Raw genomic sequence first — 23,980 nt, forward strand, 5'->3', positions numbered from 1 at the left:
AGAGAGAGATTTTGGGAAATGTTGAGTGAATGCGTGGGGAGTTTTGAATCAAGTGTGAGAGTAATGGTGGTTGGGGATTTCAATGCTAAAGTGGGTAAAAATGTTATGGAGGGAGTAGTAGGTAAATTTGGGGTGCCAGGGGTAAATGTAAATGGGGAGCCTTTAATTGAGCTATGTGTAGAAAGAGATTTGGTAATAAGTAATACATATTTTATGAAAAAGAGGATAAATAAATATACAAGGTATGATGTAGCACGTAATGAAAGTAGTTTGTTAGATTATGTATTGGTGGATAAAAGGTTGATGGGTAGGCTCCAGGATGTACATGTTTATAGAGGGGCAACTGATATATCGAATCATTATTTAGTTGTAGCTACAATTAGAGTAAGAGGTAGATGGGAAAAGAGGAAGGTGGCAACAACAAGTAAGAGGGAGGTGAAAGTGTATAAACTAAGGGAGGAGGAAGTTCGGGTGAGATATAAGCGACTATTGTCAGAAAGGTGGGCTAGTGCAAAGATGAGTAGTGGGGGGGTTGAAGAGGGTTGGAATAGTTTTAAAAATGCAGTATTAGAATGTGGGGCAGAAGTTTGTGGTTATAGGAGGGTGGGGGCAGGAGGAAAGAGGAGTGATTGGTGGAATGATGAAGTAAAGGGTGTGATAAAAGAGAAAAAGGTAGCTTATGAGAGGTTTTTACAAAGCAGAAGTGTTATAAGAAGAGCAGAGTATATGGAGAGTAAAAGAAAGGTGAAGAGAGTGGTGAGAGAGTGCAAAAGGAGAGCAGATGATAGAGTGGGAGAGGCACTCCAGAAATTTTAATGAAAATAAGAAAAAATTTTGGAGTTAAACAAGTTAAGAAAGCCTAGGGAAAGTATGGATTTGTCAGTTAAAAACAGAGTAGGGGAGTTAGTAGATGGGGAGATGGAGGTATTAGGTAGATGGCGAGAATATTTTGAGGAACTTTTAAATGTTAAGGAAGAAAGAGAGGCAGTAATTTCATGCACTGGTCAGGGAGGTATACCATCTTTTAGGAGTGAAGAAGAGCAGAATGTAAGTGTGGGGGAGGTACGTGAGGCATTACGTAAAATGAAAGGGGGTAAAGCAGCTGGAACTGATGGGATCATGACAGAAATGTTAAAAGCAGGGGATGATATAGTGTTGGAGTGGTTGGTACTTTTGTTTAATAAATGTATGAAAGAGGGGAAGGTACCTAGGGATTGGCGGAGAGCATGTATAGTCCCTTTATATAAAGGGAAAGGGGACAAAAGAGACTGTAAAAATTATAGAGGAATAAGTTTACTGAGTATACCAGGAAAAGTGTACGGTAGTGTTATAATTGAAAGAATTAGAGGTAAGACAGAATGTAGGATTGCAGATGAGCAAGGAGGTTTCAGAGTGGGTAGGGGATGTGTAGATCAAGTGTTTACATTGAAGCATATATGTGAACAGTATTTAGATAAGGGTAGGGAAGTTTTTATTGCATTTATGGATTTAGAAAAGGCATATGATAGAGTGGATAGAGGAGCAATGTGGCAGATGTTGCAAGTATATGGAATAGGTGGTAAGTTATTAAATGCTGTAAAGAGTTTTTATGAGGATAGTGAGGCTCAGGTTAGGGTGTGTAGAAGAGAGGGAGACTACTTCCCGGTAAAAGTAGGTCTTAGACAGGGATGTGTAATGTCACCATGGTTGTTTAATATATTTATAGATGGGGTTGTAAAGGAAGTAAATGCTAGGGTGTTCGGGAGAGGGGTGGGATTAAATTTTGGGGAATCAAATTCAAAATGGGAATTGACACAGTTACTTTTTGCTGATGATACTGTGCTTATGGGAGATTCTAAAGAAAAATTGCAAAGGTTAGTGGATGAGTTTGGGAATGTGTGTAAAGGTAGAAAGTTGAAAGTGAACATAGAAAAGAGTAAGGTTATGAGGGTATCAAATGATTTAGATAAAGAAAAATTGGATATCAAATTGGGGAGGAGGAGTATGGAAGAAGTGAATGTTTTCAGATACTTGGGAGTTGACGTGTCGGCGGATGGATTTATGAAGGATGAGGTTAATCATAGAATTGATGAGGGAAAAAAGGTGAGTGGTGCGTTGAGGTATATGTGGAGTCAAAAAACGTTATTATGGTAAATATGGAGGCAGTGGAGGCAAGGTAAATATTATGCAGAAAAGGGAATGTATGAAAGTATAGTAGTACCAACACTCTTATATGGGTGTGAAGCTTGGGTGGTAAATGCAGCAGCAAGGAGATGGTTGGAGGCAGTGGAGATGTCCTGTTTAAGGGCAATGTGTGGTGTAAATATTATGCAGAAATTCGGAGTGTGGAAATTAGGAAAAGGTGTGGAGTTAATAAAAGTATTAGTCAGAGGGCAGAAGAGCGGTTGTTGAGGTGGTATGGTCATTTAGAGAGAATGGATCAAAGTAGAATGACATGGAAAGCATATAAATCTATAGGGGAAGGAAGGCGGGGTAGGGGTCGTCCTCGAAAGGGTTGGAGAGAGGGGGGTAAAGGAGGTTTTGTGGGCAAGGGGCTTGGGCTTCCAGCAAGCGTGCATGAGCGTGTTAGATAGGAGTGAATGGAGACGAATGGTACTTGGGACCTGACGATCTGTTGGAGTGTGAGCAGGGTAATATTTAGTGAAGGGATTCAGGGAAACCGGTTATTTTCATATAGTCGGACTTGAGTCCTGGAAATGGGAAGTACAATGCCTGCACTTTAAAGGAGGGGTTTGGGATATTGGCAGTTTGGAGGGATATGTTATGTATCTTTATATGTGTATGCTTCTAAACTGTTGTATTCCGAGCACCTCTGCAAAAACAGTGATAATGTGTGAGTATGGTGAAAGTGTTGAATGATGATGAAAGTATTTTCTTTTTGGAGATTTTCTTTCTTTTTTGGGTCACCCTGCCTCGGTGGGAGACGGCCGACTTGTTGAAAAAAAAAAATGGATACAGTACTGTACCTAGGAGTGAAGGATTAGGAATATTACATGCTGGTTGAAGGGAAGAAAGCGACAGAAGTATTGAAGAGTCTCTTGAGGAAGAAGTTTGCCAGTGGATGTAAAACTGAAAAGTCCAGTGGATGTAAAACTGAAAAGTTTCTAATGTAGTAGTTCTGATACCTTGTGTGTGGGTTTGAAACGGTCTTTCCATTTTGTAGTGAGGAGGTTGGAGGCAGTAGAAATTTCTTGAGATCACTGAATGGTTGAAATATTTTCCATGAAAAAAGGAGTGAAATTAGAAGATGGAGTGATGGTGTAATTCAGAGAGCTGAAGAAAGGCTGTTGAAGTAGTTTGGTTATTTAGAAATGATGGAGGAAGAGGTTGATTGAGAGGGTGCATCAGTCTGGGATGGATAGAATAGAGGTATGGCATTGAGCACCCAGCATGTAGATGTAAGTTGTTAGATCAAATGAGTGAGGCAAGCATTTTTGGGGTTTAATATGCTATTGGAATGTATGATAATGTCTGTGAAGGGATTCAAAAATACAGTGCCTGTACTTTGCAAAATGGGTTAGGATGTTAGAGGTCAGAAGTTCCTTTGGGTTGTGATGTTTATGCACTTTTGGGAAAACACCTGGGAGTAATTTTTTGGATTGCTTGCCTTGGTGGTTAATGACTGATGTACAGTATTAGGTTTCGTATTGATATTGATTTATTTAACACTGGCCGCCTCCCACCATGGTAAGGCGATCTGACAGAGGAAAATGCTTTCACTGTCACTCATTCAATCATGTCTTACCAAAAGGGCACTGACATCATAGTTCAGATGATCCTCCAAATCACAACATCCCCACTCCTCCTTTAGAGTGCAGGCATTGTTCTTCCAACCTCCAGGACTCGAGTCTGGCTTACCAATTTCCCTGAATTCCTTCGTAAATGTTACCTTGCTCACACTCTTAACCCTTTGAGGGTCGACAGGCCCTCTCCGAAACTCGTTCTCAGGGTCGGCCAAATTTAAAAAAAAAAAAAAATTATTTTCTCTTATGAAAAGATAGAGAATCTTTTCCCGATCATAAAGACACCAAAAGTTTGAAATTTGATAGAAAACTTACGGAATTATGCTCTCGCAAAGTTAGCGGTCTCGGCGATGTTTACGCATCGGCGATTTTGCCCACTTTGAGCCCCATTTTCGGCCAATTTCACTGTACTAGTCGACAAAAAACATGAATATTTCGCTAGAACTCCATTTTTTCTATCGAATGGGTGCAAGAAACCACTCATTTATGAAATTCAACTATCCAGTACAGTGGTCAGAATTTAGCAATTTTGCCAATTTCACACAAATTTCAAAAGATGCCAATTTCCGAATAGGGTCCAGAATAAACAAGAAAGACATTCCTGGCACTAAAATGACATTTCCTCTAGTCATTAGTCACGTCTCAAGGCCCCTCTTATATTCTTTTGCTTTCCACTTTGAATTTTTATTTTCACAAAAAATATAAGATTTACTGTTATGCAGACTACTGCATTAGTGTAAAAAATGGTATAAATATTATTGGTGCACTTGTGAAAGAATATTAGACTCACCAGTTGACGTGTATTGCATGCTTGGCACGATTTGTTTACTTTTGAAGTTTGGTAAAAATCGAACATTTCTGCTACTTTGAGCTCAATTTCAAGGCACCTTTCTTTGTAAAACCAGTCAAAATCATCTCAATTTCTGTAATATGTCTTCCATTCTATAAAATGAGACCAAGAAAACTAGAATACAACAATAAATACCATACGAAAATACACTGCAAAGTCGCTGATTTATTAAAAAAAAATGGTCAAAGTTTTTTTTTTCTCATTATGCACTGTGTGCTGCAGGATTTTTTTTAGACTGTGCACACTGACCACATAGACCCATTCTTTCATATGAAGGCCTACCAGCTTTCTCCCACTAGATTTGAGGCCGCTAGAATTTATGAGTACTAGTACGTCAAAAACCCCTACGCGTAAGACGTACTAGTACGACGAAAACCCTCAAAGGGTTAACAGCATGTCAAGTTAGTAAAACCATTGCCTCCACTCGCTCCTATCTAATACGCTTGCACAATCCTGTTGGATATCAAAGCCCCAGCACTGAAAACCTCCTTTACCTCTTCCCTCCCTTCCAACCTTTCCAAGGATGACCCCAACCCCAGCTTCCTCTGCCTCAGATTTATATACCTCATAGTTATCCTGTTTTTCTCCATCAGCTCTAAATGTCCATCCACCTCAATAGCACCACCTCAGCCTTCTGAAAAATACTTCTGGTAAATCCACACCTCATCCTCTGAATTTTCTGCATAATATTCACACCACACATTTCCCTCCAACATGATATCTCCACTGCCCCCACTGCATGGGATGAAATAAAAAGGAAGAATAAAGCAAGGGCATGGGTTCAAGTAGAGGACCATCAGTTCTCTGGAGGCTGATCCCACAGTCTGGCCATATCTCATCATTGATATTGATATAATCATTAAAAACCATAAACCATAATATAAATACATGTATTTAGATATTGTATGTAATTTTAATCTCTCTCTCTCTCTCTCTCTCTCACTAGAATTAGAAAAAGAAATAATGAAGAACATGACTGAAATAGAAAAGGATATGATGATGAAGGAAATGATGAATATGACAGATGCAGAGAAGATGATGATGATGAAAGGCATAATGAATATTACAGAAGAGAAGGAGGTCATGATGAAAAATGTAACTGATATGCAGGAAATGTCAAGTGTGATGGATACACTGACAGTTGAAGATGATACACCAACTACTTCAGTGCCTGAGGATGAAATGCTTTTACAAATTCACTTCCCTCATAACATGAATGAAACCAATACCAACGAGCACACCCATGAGGATGGGACAACACACAGTCACCCCCACGAACATCATAAAGAGGGAACCAGCAATCACACCCATTCTCATCAGAATGAAGAAGTTCTTAACAAAACCAAAGGACAAGACATTATTGAAGACCAAATTTTCCAGCATGATATTTTCAATGGAACACACAACCATACTCATTCTCATGAAAATGGTGTGACTCATATTCACCCACATGAACACAATATGGATAATTTCCATGATCACTCACATGACATGAATAATTGGCATAATAATGAACATGAACATGAAGATGGTGTAACACATAGCCATCCTCTTAGTCATGGCATAGATAACTCTCATGATAATAGCACAAATATCACCCAACTTCATGAACACACACATGAAGATGGAACGACACACAGCCATGCTCTTAATCATATTATGAATCACTCTCATGATAACAGTACAAATAATACACACATGAATGACCACACTCACGAAGATAGTATGATAAACAGCGATTCTCTCGATGACATGAATGAAACTGACATTCATGAACATACTATGAATAAAAGCCATAATCATACTCACATGCATGAGGAAGGTGTAATCCATATTCACCCTCATGACCAAGAAGTAGGTGAAGAGCATAACCACACTCTTGACAGTGGTATGGATGAAGTTCAGAACAACACTCAGACAACTGAAGATAATGTAACTCATAGTCCTCACATGAATGATGATGGAATGCTTGATTTACATAACAATACGCACTTCGGTGTACTTAAGAAGAAAAACAGGGCTGAAGATCTTGGGACACATGACCTAAATATCTTGGAAGTGATGGCCATTAATGCTACTACAGTCATGATTAAAGTAGCAGTGTCAGACTCTGTTATGAATCAAGTCCATTCATCTGAAAGCCAGCATTTCATGATACTCTACAGTCCAGACTCCCTCACATGGTCAGAGAGAAATATCTCTGTAAGTGATGCAAAACTGGAGAAATCTAATGAAATTATCTTATACCTCAATGACCTCCAGCCGTCTACACCCTACCAGTTCCGTGTTGCATTCCAAGACTTCGTCAGTTCCACTTCAAAGGCAAGGTTAATGGATGGTGCTGCAGAGTTAGGTGAGTTCAGAGACTTTGTTGTTTGTTGAGTAGTGCATGGAAGAAAATATTTCTGCAAGAAAATACAGCATTTAATGCATGATAAATATACAGTCAGCTACTGTATTTGTTTGCTTGTCAACTATTTAAGTACTTCAGAGTTCTGAACCTAGTAAGATATGAATGATTTATTTCAATATTCTTTGAATAGTTGGTCAGACATGTGACATGGGAGGAAAAAAGTTGAAGCACTTACTCAGTAAAGTGCTGTATTTCAGTTAGCGTCAGTGACACTTCTTGCTACTTGAACTACATACTGAGGAAGTGAAGGAATGCAGCATTCTACTTAGCTGGACATAAGTGAAAAAGATGTCTACACACATTTATGTCTTTTCTTAAGAAATTTATTATATATGTTGGGAGGAGTTGTGCTCAGAATATATCAGTGTACTGTACAGGCATACCTCGCTAATACAGTAGGTTAAGTTCCAGACCACCACCATAGAGCATTTATTGCCTTAAAGCTAATCACAACTTCTTTTTCACTTGCCACTGCATATAAAAGCCTAAGAACATGTTTACAATATCATTTATTAAGTGTGCAATAGCACTAGGCCTAAAACAATGATGCAAAAGTAAAAATACTAAATAAAAAAATGCTAAAATACTGCTAATAGACTGATTGAGGGGTAACAAAATGGTACTAGTCAGCTGATGTGTACGTCACCACCAAAAATAATAAACATTAATATAACTGAAAAGTGCCATATTAACGAAGCACCATATTAGTGAGGTATACCTGAATACGGCACACTGAGTTTATTTTAATTCCGAGATTACAAGAGGGGTCTTAATGGCCATGAACAGTCAGTAGATTTTTATACTTAAAAGGTGTCCCTGTATTGTAGATGAAAGTGAGTTGTTTTCATTCATTGTGTAAGAGAAAAATATTTTATGTGGAAAAGAGCAAAGAAGTTCCCTTGCTTCAAAATTGGCACTTGCTTGTGTTTCTGAAATACTGCAGTAAACAGTTCCTTTTTTTGATACATAGTTATTTAGTATACTATACTGTATTCAAGACTTTTTGATAACAGTAGTATATTGTATATTTTGAAGGTATAACAGTACAGTGGACCCTTGGTTATCGGCTGTTCCGGATATCAGTCAACTCAGTTGTCGCCCGTTTTTTTTGCCAAAATTTTATTCTGGTTATCGGCTGTTATTTCACTTATCGGCCGTATTGGACGCGTCCACCCGCCCACTGCTGGTGCATTTGTGAGTCAGTCTGGTTGTGTCTGGGTGAGTGAGGAAACTTCTGCTCATTCATCCAAACATTTCTCTATAATCCATTGTTTTTTGTGGTTATTGATCGAGTGCAACTGCGAAATAAGCAACCATGGGCCCAAAGAAAGTTCCTAGTAGAGTTCCTTTGGTAAAGAAAGTGAGAAACACGATGGAATTTAAGAAAGAAGTTGTTGAAAAGTATGAGAGTGGTGTATGAGTGCTAGAACTTGCCAGGAAGTATGGGAAATCCAAATCAACACTCACTTTATCCTGGCAAAGAAAGTAGAAGTCAAGGAAGCTAATGTTGCAAAAGGGAGTTTAGCAGGGAGGCAGGGAGTGTAGCAGGGAGGCAGGGAGTGTAGGGGGAGGCAGGGAGTTTAGCAGGGAGGCAGGGAGTGTAGCAGGGGGCAGGGAATGTAGCAGGGAGGCAGGGAGTGTAGCAGGGAGGCAGGGAGTGTAGCAGGGAGGCAGGGAGTGTAGGGGGAGGCAGGGAGTACAGCAGGGAGGCAGGGAGTATAGCAGAGAGGCAGGGAGTGTAGGGGGAGGCAGGGAGTGTAGGGGGAGGCAGGGAGTGTAGCAGGGAGGCAGGGAGTGTAGGGGGGAGGCAGGGAGTGTAGCTGCGAGGCAGGGAGTGTAGGGGGGAGGCAGGGAGTGTAGGGGGGAGGCAGGGAGTGTAGCAGGGAGGCAGGGAGTGTAGCTGGGAGGCAGGGAGTGTAGGAGGGAGGCAGGGAGAGTAGGGGGAGGGAGAGAGCGTAGAAGGGTGGCAGGGAGTGTAGGGGGGAGGCAGGTAGTGTAGGGGGGAGGCAGGGAGTGTAGCAGGGAGTGTAGGGGGGAGGCAGGGAGTGTAGCAGGGAGTGTAGGGGGGAGGCAGGGAGTGTAGGGGGGAGGCAGGGAGTGTAGGGGGGAGGCAGGGAGTGTAGTAGGGAGTGTAGGGAGGCAGGGAGTGTACGGGGAGGCAGGGAGTGTAGCAGGGAGGAAGGGAGTGTAGCAGGGAGGAAGGGAGTGTAGCAGGGAGGCAGGGAGTGTAGCAGGGAGGCAGGGAGTGTAGGGGAGGCAGGGAGTGTAGCAGGGAGGCAGGGAGTGTAGCAGGGAGGCAGGGAGTGTAGCAGGCAGGCAGGGAGTGTAGCAGGCAGGCAGGGAGTGTAGGGGGAGGCAGGGAGTGTAGCATGTAGGCAGGGAGTGTAGGGGGGAGGCAGGGAGTGTAAGAGATAAGAGATAAGATAAGATTTCGTTCGGATTTTTAACCCCGGAGGGTTAGCCACCCAGGATAACCCAAGAAAGTCAGTGCGTCATCGAGGACTGTCTAACTTATTTCCATTGGGGTCCTTAATCTTGTCCCCCAGGATGCGACCCACACCAGTCGACTAACACCCAGGTACCTATTTGCTGCTAGGTGAACAGGACAACAGGTGTAAGGAAACGTGTCGAATGTTTCCACCCGCCGGGAATCGAACCCGGACCCTCCGTGTGTGAAGCGGGAGCTTTAGCCACCAGGCCACCGGGCCAGGCAGGCAGGCAGGGAGTGTAGGGGGGAGGCAGGGAGTGTAGCATGCAGGCAGGGAGTGTAGGGGGGAGGCAGGGAGTGTAGCATGCAGGCAGGGAGTGTAGGGGGGAGGCAGGGAGTGTAGCAGGCAGGCAGGGAGTGTAGCGGGGAGGCAGGACCCCAATGGAAATAAATCACTGTCTGACTTTTTGGGGTTATCCCAGGTTCTTTACACATATGATGTGGAAGGAAGGCAGGGAGTGTAGCAGGGAGGCAGGGAGTGTAGCAGGGAGGCAGGGAGTGTAGCATGGAAGGAGGAAGTGTAGCAGGGAGGCAGGGAGTGCAGCATGGAGGGAGGCAGGGAATGTAGCATGGGAGGGAGTGTAGCAGGGAGGCAGGAGTGTAGCAGGGAGGCAGGGAGTGTAGCAGGCATGCAAAGAGTGTAGCATGGAGGGAGGGAGTGTAGCAGGGAGGGAGGCAGGGAGTGTAGCAGGGAGGGAGGCAGGGAATGTAGCAGACAGGCAGGGAGTGTAGCATGGAGGGAGGGAGTGTAGCATGGAGGGAGGGAGTGTAACAGGGAGGCAGGGAGTGTAACAGGGAGGCAGGGAGTGTACCATGGAGGGAGGGAGTGTAGCAAGGAGGCAGGGAGTGTAGTATGGAGGGAGGGAGTGTAGCATGGAGGGAGGGAGTGTAGCAGGGAGGCAGGGAGTGTAGCAGGGAGGCAGGCAGGCAGGGAGTGTAGCTTGGAGGGAGGGAGTGTAGCAGGGAGGCAGGGAGTGTAGCAGGCATGCAAAGAGTGTAGCATGGAGGGAGGGAGTGTAGCAGGGAGTGTAGCAGGGAGGGAGGCAGGGAGGGAGGCAGGGAGTGTAGCAGGGAGGCAGGGAGTGTACCATGGAGGGAGGGAGTGTAGCAAGGAGGCAGGGAGTGTAGTAGGGAAATGGAGTGTGGAAGGGAGGCAGGGAGTGTAGCAGGCAGGCAGGCAGGCAGGCAGGCAGGCACGGAGTGTAGCAGGCAGCCAGGGAGTATAGCAGGCAGGCAGGGAGTGTAGCAGGCAGGGAGGGAAGTAATATAAGAACATAAGAAAGAAAAAACACTGCAACAGGCCTACTGACTCATGCAGAGCAGGTCCATGTCCCCCCCCCCCCCGGGATTAGACCAATGACCCCCCCCCCAAGGATTAGACCAATGACTCCCCCCCCCTGGATTAGCCCGATGACCCACCTAATCTGGTCACCTCCACTCAAGGATGGAGCACTGCACCAGACCTCCCAGAGAGGGCTTTGATACCTGAAGGCCTTATGCAGGGGATTCCCCTTCCAAAGACTAATCACTCCTCCCTCTCTCCTCCTCCCTGTCTTCCAGAAGCCAACAAGAGTCTTCAATAAAGGTATGTAATAGCAATTTAAATGTTCATTTATTTATTTTATTTAGTTCTCATTGTTTTGTGTGTGTAAAACTATAATTAATATTTAAAAAATGTATTTTTTGTTAATATTTTTGGGTGTTTGGAACTGATTAATTGTATTTACATTAATTCTTATGGGAAATATTATTTTGGTTTTACGCCATTTCGGTTTTAGGCTGATCTTCTAGAATGGATTACAGCCGATAACCGAGGGTCCACTCTACTGTATTACTCTAAAAAAATAAAAAATGGAATAATTTCATGAATGAAAATTGACAGATAGTGTGTGTGTGTGTGTGTGTGTGTGTGTGTGTGTGTGTGTGTGTGTGTGTGTGTGTGTGTGTGTGTGTGTGTGTGTGTGTGTGTGAGTGTGTGTGTGTGTGTGTACGTGTGTACGTGTGTACGTGTACTCACCTAGTTGTACTCACCTAGTTGAGGTTGCAGGGGTCGAGTCCAAGCTCCTGGCCCCGCCTCTTCACTGGTCGCTACTAGGTCACTCTCCCTGAGCCGTGAGCTTTATCATACCTCTGCTTAAAGCTATGTATGGATCCTGCCTCCACTACATCGCTTCCCAAACTATTCCACTTCCTGACTACTCTGTGGCTGAAGAAATACTTCCTAACATCCCTGTGATTCATCTGTGTCTTCAGCTTCCAACTGTGTCCCCATGTTGCTGTGTCCCATCTCTGGAACATCCTGTCTTTGTCCGCCTTGTCAATTCCTCTCAGTATTTTGTATGTCGTTATCATGTCCCCCCTATCTCTCCTGTCCTCCAGTGTCGTCAGGTTGATTTCCCTTAACCTCTCCTCATAGGACATACCTCTTAGCTCTGGAACTAGTCTTGTTGTAAACCTTTGCACTTTCTCTAGTTTCTTTACGTGCTTGGCTAGGTGTGGGTTCCAAACTGGTGCCGCATACTCCAATATGGGCCTAACGTACACGGTGTACAGGGTCCTGAACGATTCCTTATCAAGATGTCAGAATGCTGTTCTGAGGTTTGCTAGGTGCCCATATGCTGCAGCAGTTATTTGGTTGATGTGTGCTTCAGGAGATGTGCCTGGTGTTATACTCACCCCAAGATCTTTTTCCTTGAGTGAGGTTTGAAGTCTCTGGCCCCCTAGACTGTACTCCGTCTGCGGTCTTCTTTGCCCTTCCCCAATCTTCATGACTTTGCATTTGGTGGGGTTGAACTCCAGGAGCCAATTGCTGGACCAGGTCTGCAGCCTGTCCAGATCCCTTTGTAGTTCTGCCTGGTCTTCGATCAAATGAATTCTTCTCATCAACTTCACGTCATGTGCAAACAGGGACACTTCGGAGTCTATTCCTTCCGTCATGTCGTTCACAAATACCAGAAACAGCACTGGTCCTAGGACTGACCCCTGTGGGACCCCGCTGGTCACAGGTGCCCACTCTGACACCTCGCCATGTACCATGACTCGCTGCTGTCTTCCTGACAAGTATTCCCTGATCCATTGTAGTGCCTTCCCTGTTATCCCTGCTTGGTCCTCCAGTTTTTGCACTAATCTCTTGTGTGGAACTGTGTCAAACGCCTTCTTGCAGTCCAAGAAAATGCAATCCACCCACCCCTCTCTCTCTTGTCTTACTGCTGTCACCATGTCATAGAACTCCAGTAGATTTGTGAGACAGGATTTCCCGTCCCTGAAACCATGTTGACTGCTGTAGGTGAGACCATTCCTTTCTAGGTGTTCCACCACTCTTCTGATAATCTTCTCCATGACTTTTCATACTATACATGTCAGTGACACTGGTCTGTAGTTTAGTGCTTCATGTCTGTCTCCTTTTTTAAAGATTGGGTCTACATTTACTGTCTTCCATGCCTCAGGCAATCTCCCTGTTTCGATAGATGTATTGAATATTGTTGTTAGGGGTACATATAGCGCTCTGCTCCCTCTCTCAGGACCCATGGAGAGATGTTATCCGGACTCATTGTCTTTGAGGTATCTAGCTCACTCAGAAGCCTCTTCACTTCTTCCTTGGTTGTGTGTACTGTGCCCAGCACTTGGTGGTGTGCCCCACCTCTTCGTCTTTCTGGAGACTCTTCTGTCTCCTCTGTGAATGCTTCTTTAAATCTCTTGTTGAGTTCCTCACTTACTTCACGGTCATTTCTTGTTGTCTCTCCTCCTTCCTTCCTTCCTTAGCCTGATTACCTGGTCCTTGACTGTTGTTTTCCTCCTGATGGGGCTGTATGACAGCTTCGTGTCAGATTTGGCTTTCACTGCTATGTCATTTTCATATTGTCGTTGGGCGCATGTGTGTGCGTGGGGGGTACAACTTCCCCTCACTGCTTCCAATAATTTCACAAATACTAATAAATTTATTTATGCAGATTTATTAGTTTCACTAAGTGAAACTAAAACAGCAATATTAGTGAAACACCATTTGCTTGTGTTTGTGAAAGACTGCCTTCCTTCTTCTGTATCATACTTTCATTTTACAATACTAAAGACAACAGTCTAGTTTAATCTATGCTAAATACAGTATACTTAATGTGTAAGCACCATCAGCATAAAGTGCTTCCTTTCTGAGTTTGGTAGTTCACACCAGTACTAGTACAGTACTCACTTTATATCAGTATCACTAGTACAGTACTCATTTAACACTAGTACCAGTAGTACAGTACAGTAGGGCCCCACTTATTCAGCAGGTTAGATTCCAGGCTACTGCCGGAAAGCAGACTTCGCCGGAGAGCAGAACTCCATTTTTTCCATTTATAAATGCATATAAATGCCAGATAACAAGTTTGCACCCACACGTGCTATACAACGATGCTTAAAGCTCCCTAGAGCGATAAAATGCATATACAGTAAGACCCCACTTTATGGCATTTCGCCTTACGGCGTTCCGCTAATACGGCGATGTCAAATTATGACAAAAATTTGCTATACAGCAATCGGTCTTTCAAATACGACACCCCCCACCCGGTTTGTTTACATTTTCCATGACCTCATCTATTATTTTTTTTTTATTATCACACTGGCCGATTCCCACCAAGGCAGGGTGGCCCGAAAAAGAAAAACTTTGACCATCATTCACTCCATCCCTGTCTTGCCAGAAGGGTGCTTTACACTACAGTTTTTAAACTGCAACATTAACACCCCTCCTTCAGAGTGCAGGCACTGTACTTCCCATCTCCAGGACTCAAGTCCGGCCTGCCGGTTTCCCTGAACCCCTTCATAAATGTTACTATGCTCACACTCCAACAGCACGTCAAGTATTAAAAACCATTTGTCTCCATTCACTCCTATCAAACACGCTCACGCATGCCTGCTGGAAGTCCAAGCCCCTCGCACACAAAACCTCCTTTACCCCCTCCCTCCAACCTTTCCTAGGCCGACCCCTACCCCGCCTTCCTTCCACTACAGACTGATACACTCTTGAAGTCATTCTGTTTCGCTCCATTCTCTCTACATGTCTGAACCACCTCAACAACCCTTCCTCAGCCCTCTGGACAACAGTTTTGGTAATCCCGCACCTCCTCCTAACTTCCAAACTACGAATTCTCTGCATTATATTCACACCACACATTGCCCTCAGACATGACATCTCCACTGCCTCCAGCCTTCTCCTCGCTGCAACATTCATCACCCATGCTTCACACCCATATAAGAGTGTTGGTAAAACTATATTCTCATACATTCCCCTCTTTGCCTCCAAGGACAAAGTTCTTTGTCTCCACAGACTCCTAAGTGCACCGCTCACCCTTTTCCCCTCATCAGTTCTATGATTCACCTCATCTTTCATAGACCCATCCGCTGACACGTCCACTCCCAAATATCTGAATGCATTCACCTCCTCCATACTCTCTCCCTCCAATCTGATATCCAATCTTTCATCACCTAATCTTTTTGTTATCCTCATAACCTTACTCTTTCCTGTATTCACTTTTAATTTTCTTCTTTTGCACACCCTACCAAATTCATCCACCAATCTCTGCAACTTCTCTTCAGAATCTCCCAAGAGCACAGTGTCATCAGCAAAGAGCAACTGTGACAACTCCCACTTTATGTTTGATTCTTTATCTTTTAACTCCACGCCTCTTGCCAAGACCCTCACATTTACTTCTCTTACAACCCCATCTATAAATATATTAAACAACCACGGTGACCTCATCTATTATGTCAGGAAATTTTCCAAAATTTCAAATGTTTTAACCCTTAAACGGTCCAAACGTATATATATGTTTTTTCAACTTCTGAAAGTATGTAAAAAAATGTAGATCTTCTTTTTTGTTTTACATTTGAAAACGTGTAAAAAAAATTTATCTACATTATTTTTTTTTGTTATATTTGAAAATACATAAAAAAAAAGTAGATCTACTTTTGTAGCACTACGAATTTGAACGTCGATCTGTTTGGACTGTGTGGCCTATGAGACCAAAGTAAGGTGCAATGTATATATATACACTCGTTGTATACAACACAATAAGCACACAAACATAATTATCAATATATTGTTTACAAAACTTGTCGTCGTCGTCGTCGTCGTCGTCGTCGTCGTCGTCGTCGTCGTCGTCGTCGTCGTCTTCTTCTTCTTCTTCTTCTTCTTCTTCTTCTTCTTCTTCTTCTTCTTCTTCTTCTTCTTTTTCTTCTTCTTCCTTGTCTTGTGTGGGAGTGTGTGGCTTATAATTGTTTTGAGTCAGAAGTCAGCAGCTGTCAAAGTGACATATTGTCTCATTAGTCACTACCCCTACGGCCTGTCAAAACAATGGGGTCGGATGCTGCTTCCCCTCCTCCATTCTATCTAATTATCTTTCTCCCTCATTCTATATCTTTCAATCTGTCTCTCTTTCTATCTGTCTGCCTATCTCTGTCTCACAGGTACACATAAATACAAGTATACATAGTGTAAATTACCTAGGATAACCCAAGAAATCCAGACAAAGTGCTATACTCTGCTTGAAGATGTGAGTAAACGTGATGACACAGTCTTGTGGCTCTCTCTGAGACAGAGAGCTAGATGGACAGACAGGGAGCTTGACAGACAGACAAATAGACAGACAGACAAATGTTTGTGTACCAGCAAAAACAAAGGAAGGGCGATGGTCATGTAATATTACCCTCCTTTACGCTCATCAAAGTCAGCTCTTATCAGATGTTATCTCCCCTTATCTTGTCACTGTCATGGGGTGGACTTTTTTTTTTCTTGCTTCAAGGGAACAATATTATTACATCTTCTTCTTCCTCCTCCTCCTCCTCCTCCTCCTCTTCTCCTCCTCCTCCTCTTCTCCTCCTCCTCCTCCTCCTCCTCTTCCTTCCCTCCTCCTCCTCCTCCTCCTCCTCTTCCTCCCCTCCTCCCCCTCCTCCTCCTCCATTGCTTTTGGTCTCAAACTCCTCCAAATCATGAAATTGATCTTCACTGACTTAAGGGTTAAAGTTACTGCATATTTTATATGTACTCTGATAATTATACTTAAGTGTACCTGTACCTAAATATACACACTGTGCTGGTGTGCAGGTACACATTAAAATCGCTAAGTCTCTCTCTACTCATGACGCCAATACTACGTAATAATAATCACTCTTGGGCACACTAAATGTCTTATTTTACTTCAATATAGGCATTTTCATTAATCCATCTATGATATTTTCCTCAATATTATATATGAAACCCATTACATAGCATATAAACATGATACATACACTCACAAAATAAAAATTGATGTAAATATGAGATTTGTTTACAAAGCGGCTGTGTAGGTAGTGTCGGAAGAATTATGTTTTCTCTAGTCAAACTGGGGGATACTTGTAGAAAAAAATTCTTTTCGTATGCCTTTACTCTATATATAGCAATTCACGACCCTTGTGGGTTTAGTGCTTTTTATAATAAATAATAATAATATTATTATTATTAATATTAATATTAATAATATTATTATTATTAATAATAATAATAATATTATTATTATTATTATTAATATTATTATCCTCATTCACTCTAAAAATGGTGTGTTGCTGTTTGTTTATTCTGAATTAACTTGTATAACTTGTACACAATATAAGAGTACAGGTCTCCCTCAACATTCACGTTTTCAACTTTCACGGGCTTCACACATTCACGAATTCCCAAACGCCAAATTCCCAGCCACCAAATTCCCAGCCGCCAAATCATATTTAAGTTTCCCGCCACCTGCGAGTCCCTACTACCCTCCCTCCGACCCCCGCAACTGGCAGCCAGCCCTCCCACCACTCAGTGTGGTGAGTGTTTTGTTTGTTCATTATTTGCTATTAAACTACAGTATAAATAATGTAAACCCATTCATGACTGCATATTGGAATGGCTATTCGGACAGGTATTAGATGGTGACATCATGTGTTTACTCTTGAACTCTGCCAAGAATTAAACATTTCTGCTACAGCTAATAATAACAATAGTAATAATAATAATAATAATAATAATAATAATAATAATAATAAATATGATATAATTGAAGAAGGAAATTGTACAAAAATACGAGGGAGTGGTTGACACATCGTCAGTGTGATTTGTTTATGCTGGAGTGAACATTAGTCTCCCTGCTCTTCCAAACATTTCACAATAATTCATTGTGTTTGGTGCTTGTAGATTGAGTGTGACTGGAGTGGTAGAGGCAGTGATTGAGGCAATGGTATTTAATAACATACATGTTAATAATAATACACGTTATTAATAATATGTACTATTATTATTTATAACATATATGTTATTAAATACATTTTTTTTTTTTTCAACAAGTCGGCCGTCTCCCACCGAGGCAGGGTGACCCAAAATGAAAGAAAATCCCCAAAAAGAAAATACCTTCATCATCATTCAACACTTTCACCACACTCACACATTATCACTGTTTTTGCAGAGGTGCTCAGAATACAACAGTTTAGAAGCATATACATATAAAGATACACAACATATCCCTCCAAACTGCCAATATCCCAAACCCCTCCTTTAAAGTGCAGGCATTGTACTTCCCATTTCCAGAACTCAAGTCCGACTATATGAAAATAACCGGTTTCCCTGAATCTCTTCACTAAATATTACCCTGCTCACACTCCAACAGATCGTCAGGTTCCAAGTACCATTTGTCTCCATTCACTCCTATCTAACACGCTCATGCACGCTTGCTGGAAGTCCAAGCCCCTCGCCCACAAAACCTCCTTTACCCCCTCTTTCCAACCCTTTCGAGGACAACCCCTACCCATCCTTCCTTCCCCTATAGATTTATATGCTTTCCATGTCATTCTACTTTGATCCATTCTCTCTAAATGACCAAACCACCTCAACAACCCCTCTTCTGCCCTCTGACTAATGCTTTTATTAACTCCACACCTTCTCCTAATTTCCACACTCCGAATTTTCTGCATAATATTTACACCACACATTGCTCTTAGACAGGACATCTCCACTGCCTCCAACCGTCTCCTCGCTGCTGCATTTACCACCCAAGCTTCACATCCATATAAGAGTGTTGGTACTACTATACTTTCATACATTCCCTTCTTTGCCTCCATAGATAACGTTTTTTGACTCCACATATACCTCAACGCACCACTCACTTTTTTTCCCTCATCAATTCTATGATTAACCTCATCCTTCATAAATCCATCCGCCAACATGTCAACTCCCAAGTATCTGAAAACATTCACTTCTTCCATACTCCTCCTCCCCAATTTGATACCCAATTTTTCTTTATCTAAATCATTTGATACCCTCATCACCTTACTCTTTTCTATGTTCACTTTCAACTTTCTACCTTTACACACACTCCCAAACTCATCCACTAACCTTTCCAATTTTTCTTTAGAATCTCCCATAAGCACAGTATCATCAGCAAAAAGTAACCGTGTCAATTCCCATTTTGAATTTGATTCCCCATAATTTAACCCCACCCCTCTCCCGAACACCCTAGCATTTACTTCTTTTACAACCCCATCTATAAATATATTAAACAACCATGGTGACATTACACATCCCTGTCTAAGACCTACTTTTACTGGGAAGTATTTTCCCTCTCTTCTACACACCCTAACCTGAGCCTCACTATCCTCATAAAAACTCTTAACAGCATTTAGTAACTTACCACCTATTCCATATACTTGCAACATCTGCCACATTGCTCCTCTATCCACTCTATCATATGCCTTTTCTAAATCCATAAATGCAATAAAAACTTCCCTACCTTTATCTAAATACTGTTCACATATATGCTTCAATGTAAACACTTGATCTACACATCCCCTACCCACTCTGAAGCCTCCCTGCTCATCCGCAATCCTACATTCTGTCTTACCTCTAATTCTTTCAATTATAACCCTACCGTATACTTTTCCTGGTATACTCAGTAAACTTATTCCTCTATAATTTTTACAATCTCTTTTGTCCCCTTTCCCTTTATATAAAGGGACTATACGTGCTCTCCGCCAATCCCTAGGTACCTTCCCCTCTTTCATACATTTATTAAACAAAAGTACCAACCACTCCAACACTATATCCCCCCCTGCTTTTAACATTTCTGTCATGATCCCATCAGTTCCAGCTGCTTTACCCCCTTTCATTCTACGTAATGCCTCACGTACCTCCACCACACTTACATTCTGCTCTTCTTCACTCCTAAAAGATGGTATACCTCCCTGGCCAGTGCATGAAATTACCGCCTCCCTTTCTTCCTCAACATTTAAAAGTTCCTCAAAATATTCTCGCCATCTACCTAATACCTCCCTTTCCCCATCTACTAATTCCCTTACTCTGTTTTTAACTGACAAATCCATACTTTCCCTAGGCTTTCTTAACTTGTTTAACTCACTCCAAATTTTTTTTCTTATTTTCATTAAAATTTCTTGACAGTGCCTCTCCCACTCTATCATCTGCTCTCCTTTTGCACTCTCTCACCACTCTCTTCACCTTTCTTTTACTCTCCATATACTCTGCTCTTATTATAACACTTCTGCTTTGTAAAAACCTCTCATAAGCTACCTTTTTCTCTTGTATCACACCCTTTACTTCATCATTCCACCAGTCACTCCTCTTTCCTCCTGCCCCCACCCTCCTATAACCACAAACTTCTGCCCCACATTCTAATACTGCATTTTTAAAACTATTCCAACCCTCTTCAACCCCCCCCCACTACTCATCTTTGCACTTGCCCACCTTTCTGACAATAGTCGCTTATATCTCACCCGAACTTCCTCCTCCCTTAGTTTATACACTTTCACCTCCCTCTTACTTGTTGCCACCTTCCTCTTTTCCCATCTACCTCTTACTCTAACTGTAGCTACAACTAAATAATGATCCGATATATCAGTTGCCCCTCTATAAACATGTACATCCTGGAGCCTACCCATCAACCTTTTATCCACCAATACATAATCTAACAAACTACTTTCATTATGTGTTACATCATACCTTGTATATTTATTTATCCTCTTTTTCATAAAATATGTATTACTTATTACCAAATTTCTTTCTACACATAGCTCAATTAAAGGCTCCCCATTTACATTTACCCCTGGCACCCCAAATTTACCTACTACTCCCTCTATAACATTTTTACCCACTTTAGCTTTAAAATCCCCAACCACCATTACTCTCACACTTGATTCAAAACTCCCTACGCATTCACTCAACATTTTCCAGAATCTCTCTCTCTCTCCTCTACACTTCTCTCTTCTCCAGGGGCATACACACTTACTATAACCCACTTTTCACATCCAATCTTTATTTTACTCCACATAATCCTTGAATTTATACATTTGTAGTCCCTCTTTTCCTGCCATAGCTTATCCTTCAACATTATTGCTACTCCTTCTTTAGCTCTAACTCTATTTGAAACCCCTGACCTAATCCCATTTATTCCTCTCCATTGAAACTCTCCCACCCCCTTCAGCTTTGTTTCACTTAAAGCCAGAACATCCAGTTTCTTCTCATTCATAACATCTACAATCATCTCCTTCTTATCACTTGCACAACATCCACGGACATTCAGACTTCCCACTTTGACAATTTTCTTCTTCTTATTCTTTTTAGTAATCTTTACAGGAAAAGGGGTTACTAGCCCATTGTTAAATACATACATGTTAATAATAATACATATTATTAATAATAACATGTACTATTATTATTTATAACATATGTTGTTAAATACCACTGCCTCAACTGCTGAATTATTGTGAAATGTTTGGAAGAGCAGGGAGACTAGTCCATTTCAGACCCCCAAACATACACGTACAAACGCACTTACATAAATACACTTACATAATTGGTCGCATTTGGAGGTGATCGTTAAGCGGGGGTCCACTGTATTTTATGATTATTCATGGTTCAACAAGTTAAGGAAGCAGTATTGTAATATATTTCCCTACAATATATTGGGGCACCAAACATTCACGGTTTTTCAACATTCGCGAGGCTTTTGATCCCCTAACCTTCGCGAATGTTGAGGGAGACCTGTATTTGTATTGTGAGGTAATTATTATTATAATAAAAAAATATTGAGGTAAATGTTTTACAAACTCTTACAAATGGACGTGAATGAACTAAAAGTAGACACATATTAATACGCATTTATTTCGCCTGACCAAGTGATCATCCACTACCTGTTCAGTTTTTCTTACATTGTCTCAACTCTGTATCTCGTTCTCTCTCTCGTTTACTCTTTCGTTAACTAGTTGGCTCTCATTGACGATGGCGTCTAAGGTTAGCTGTGATAAAAAGAGAAGTCATAAGCCTCTTGCTTTAAGTGCCAAGTTAGAGGATGATGGTGTGCCATTCTGATTTTATTCAATAAACACCCTGCCACTCACCTCTAACACATTAATATTAATATTTTAAGGTAAGTAATAAGTGTACTCTGTGTGTATCTTACCTTTTATTGTGTTTTTAATGCCTATTTCTATTGCTAACTTAATATAAATTAGTGTAAACTTGCTGTCTGTCATTTATTGCATATTTTATGTGTGCTCTGATAATACTTGTGGAGCTGTGTGGTAGCCGGGTGGAGGGACAACATTACGTTTTCTCTGCTCAGCCATCAGAGAAAATGTGTATGAATCTGCATTTGGCCCAGCCACTCCCTCACTCCGCTTTTGTTTACAATTTTCGGCATGAATTATTCATTACTTCTACCTTCGTTTATGATGGCATCTAAAGGTAGTTGTTAGAAATGATTAAATTCAGTGAACAAGGCATGTCGATGTTAATAATATGTCTCTGGGCCACAGTGTAGGTAGCCGGTAGGTGTAGACCAGGCGGGCTACACCTACCGGCTACCTACACTGATTTCCTACAAATAAATACGTACTACTCACCTCTCTTCCTATATTAAGACTACACATATTTTAAGGTAAATAATGAGTGTACTGTATGTGTATTTTACCTCTCTGGGATGCTTTAAATATCGTATATTAAGTATGAGATGGGGAGCCAGGGCTACCTATGCCTGGGCTACCTGCACCTGACTTCCTTCAAGTAAGTACTACTCACCTCTCTCCCTACATTAAGATTACAAATACTTTAAGATAAGTAATGAATTTACTGTGAATGTATTTTACTTTGTGTGTTTTTAATGCCTGGTTCTATTACTAACTTAATATAATTTAGTGTAAACTTGTTGTCTGACATTTATATGCATTTATAAATGGAAAAAATGGCGTTCTGCCTTCCGGCGATGTCTGCTTTCTGGCGACAGCCTGGAACCTAACCCGCCGTATAAGTGGGGCCCTACTATACAGTACACATATTACTTAACTTAAAATATTTGTAGTCTTAATGGTCTTAATGAAGGGCGAGAAGTGAAAAGTATTTATTTGTAGAAAGTCGTGTGAGACGTATGGCATCCTACCTGGCCACTTATACCTACTACAACATTAAACTCCCTATAGAGAGTGATAAAATGCCTATATAGTACACTCATTAATTACTTTAAAATATTTGTAGTCTTAATGTAGGGTGAGAGGTGAGTTTTATTTGTATGAAGTCAGGTTGGGAAGTATGGGTAGCCAGGAAGGGCAGCCCTCACCACCCAACCCCACCCACACATAAAATGTCTATATTAATGTAAAATAAGACATTTAATGTGCCCAAGAGTGATTATTATTAGTATTACATAATGTTTTTCCCTCCAACCAGCAACCACACCTCCATAGCATATAAACAGCATGTTTATATGCTATGTAACGTGTTTCTTATATAATTTTGAAGAAAATATCATAGATTAATGAAAATGTCTATATTGACTTAAAATTAGGCATTTAATGTGCCCAAAAGAGATGTGCTCATGGAGAATGTAAACAAACCAGGTGGCGTGCGTCGTATTTGAATGACCACTTGCCGTACAGAAAGTTTTGATCATAATATGAGATCGCCATATTAGCGGAACACCATAAGGCGAAACGCCAAAAAGCGGGGCCCTACTGTACTCATATACTAATACCAGTAGAACAGTACTCATTTAATACCAATATCATTGGTACAGTACAGGTCGGCCATCACTAATCCAGCATCATTGGGACCCGTAGTGTGCCGGATTAGTGAGTTTGCCGGATTACAGAGTAGTTAGGTTATAATACACTTAATTAACCTATCAATAGAAACACTTTCTACTTCATCTTCCTCATTTTCATCACTGTTTTCTCCTCCACTGGCTTTCAGCTGTGGATTTACAACCATCTGCACAATTTCTGGGTCAGTATAATGATGAAATTGGAGTCAGTATAATGATTTGAGTCAGTATAATGATGAAATTTGAAATTATGCTAGCCAAAATTAGTGCCGGATTACTGATGGAACCGGATAACTGATTGCTGGATTAGTAGTGGCTGACCTGTACTCATTTCACATCAATATCAGTAGTACAGTACTCACTTCACACTGGTACCAGTAGTACAGTACTCATTTC

The 23,980-nt window shown here is 41.6% G+C and overlaps 1 protein-coding gene across 12 annotated transcripts in view; it reads left to right on the forward strand.

Moving 5' to 3' along the window:
• The window catches only part of sas (stranded at second), a 375,038-nt gene that overhangs the window by 274,853 nt on the left and 76,205 nt on the right, over window positions 1-23,980 (forward strand). For all 12 annotated transcript variants that reach the window (XM_053770852.2, XM_070096094.1, XM_053770855.2 and 9 more), the window contains one exon: window positions 5,540-6,946. In XM_053770852.2, the coding sequence (XP_053626827.2) occupies window positions 5,540-6,946 (1,407 nt within the window). The remainder of the gene's footprint in view (window positions 1-5,539; window positions 6,947-23,980) is intronic.

This window comes from Cherax quadricarinatus, chromosome 4 (assembly GCF_038502225.1).
Source record: "Cherax quadricarinatus isolate ZL_2023a chromosome 4, ASM3850222v1, whole genome shotgun sequence".
NCBI lineage: Eukaryota > Metazoa > Arthropoda > Malacostraca > Decapoda > Parastacidae > Cherax > Cherax quadricarinatus.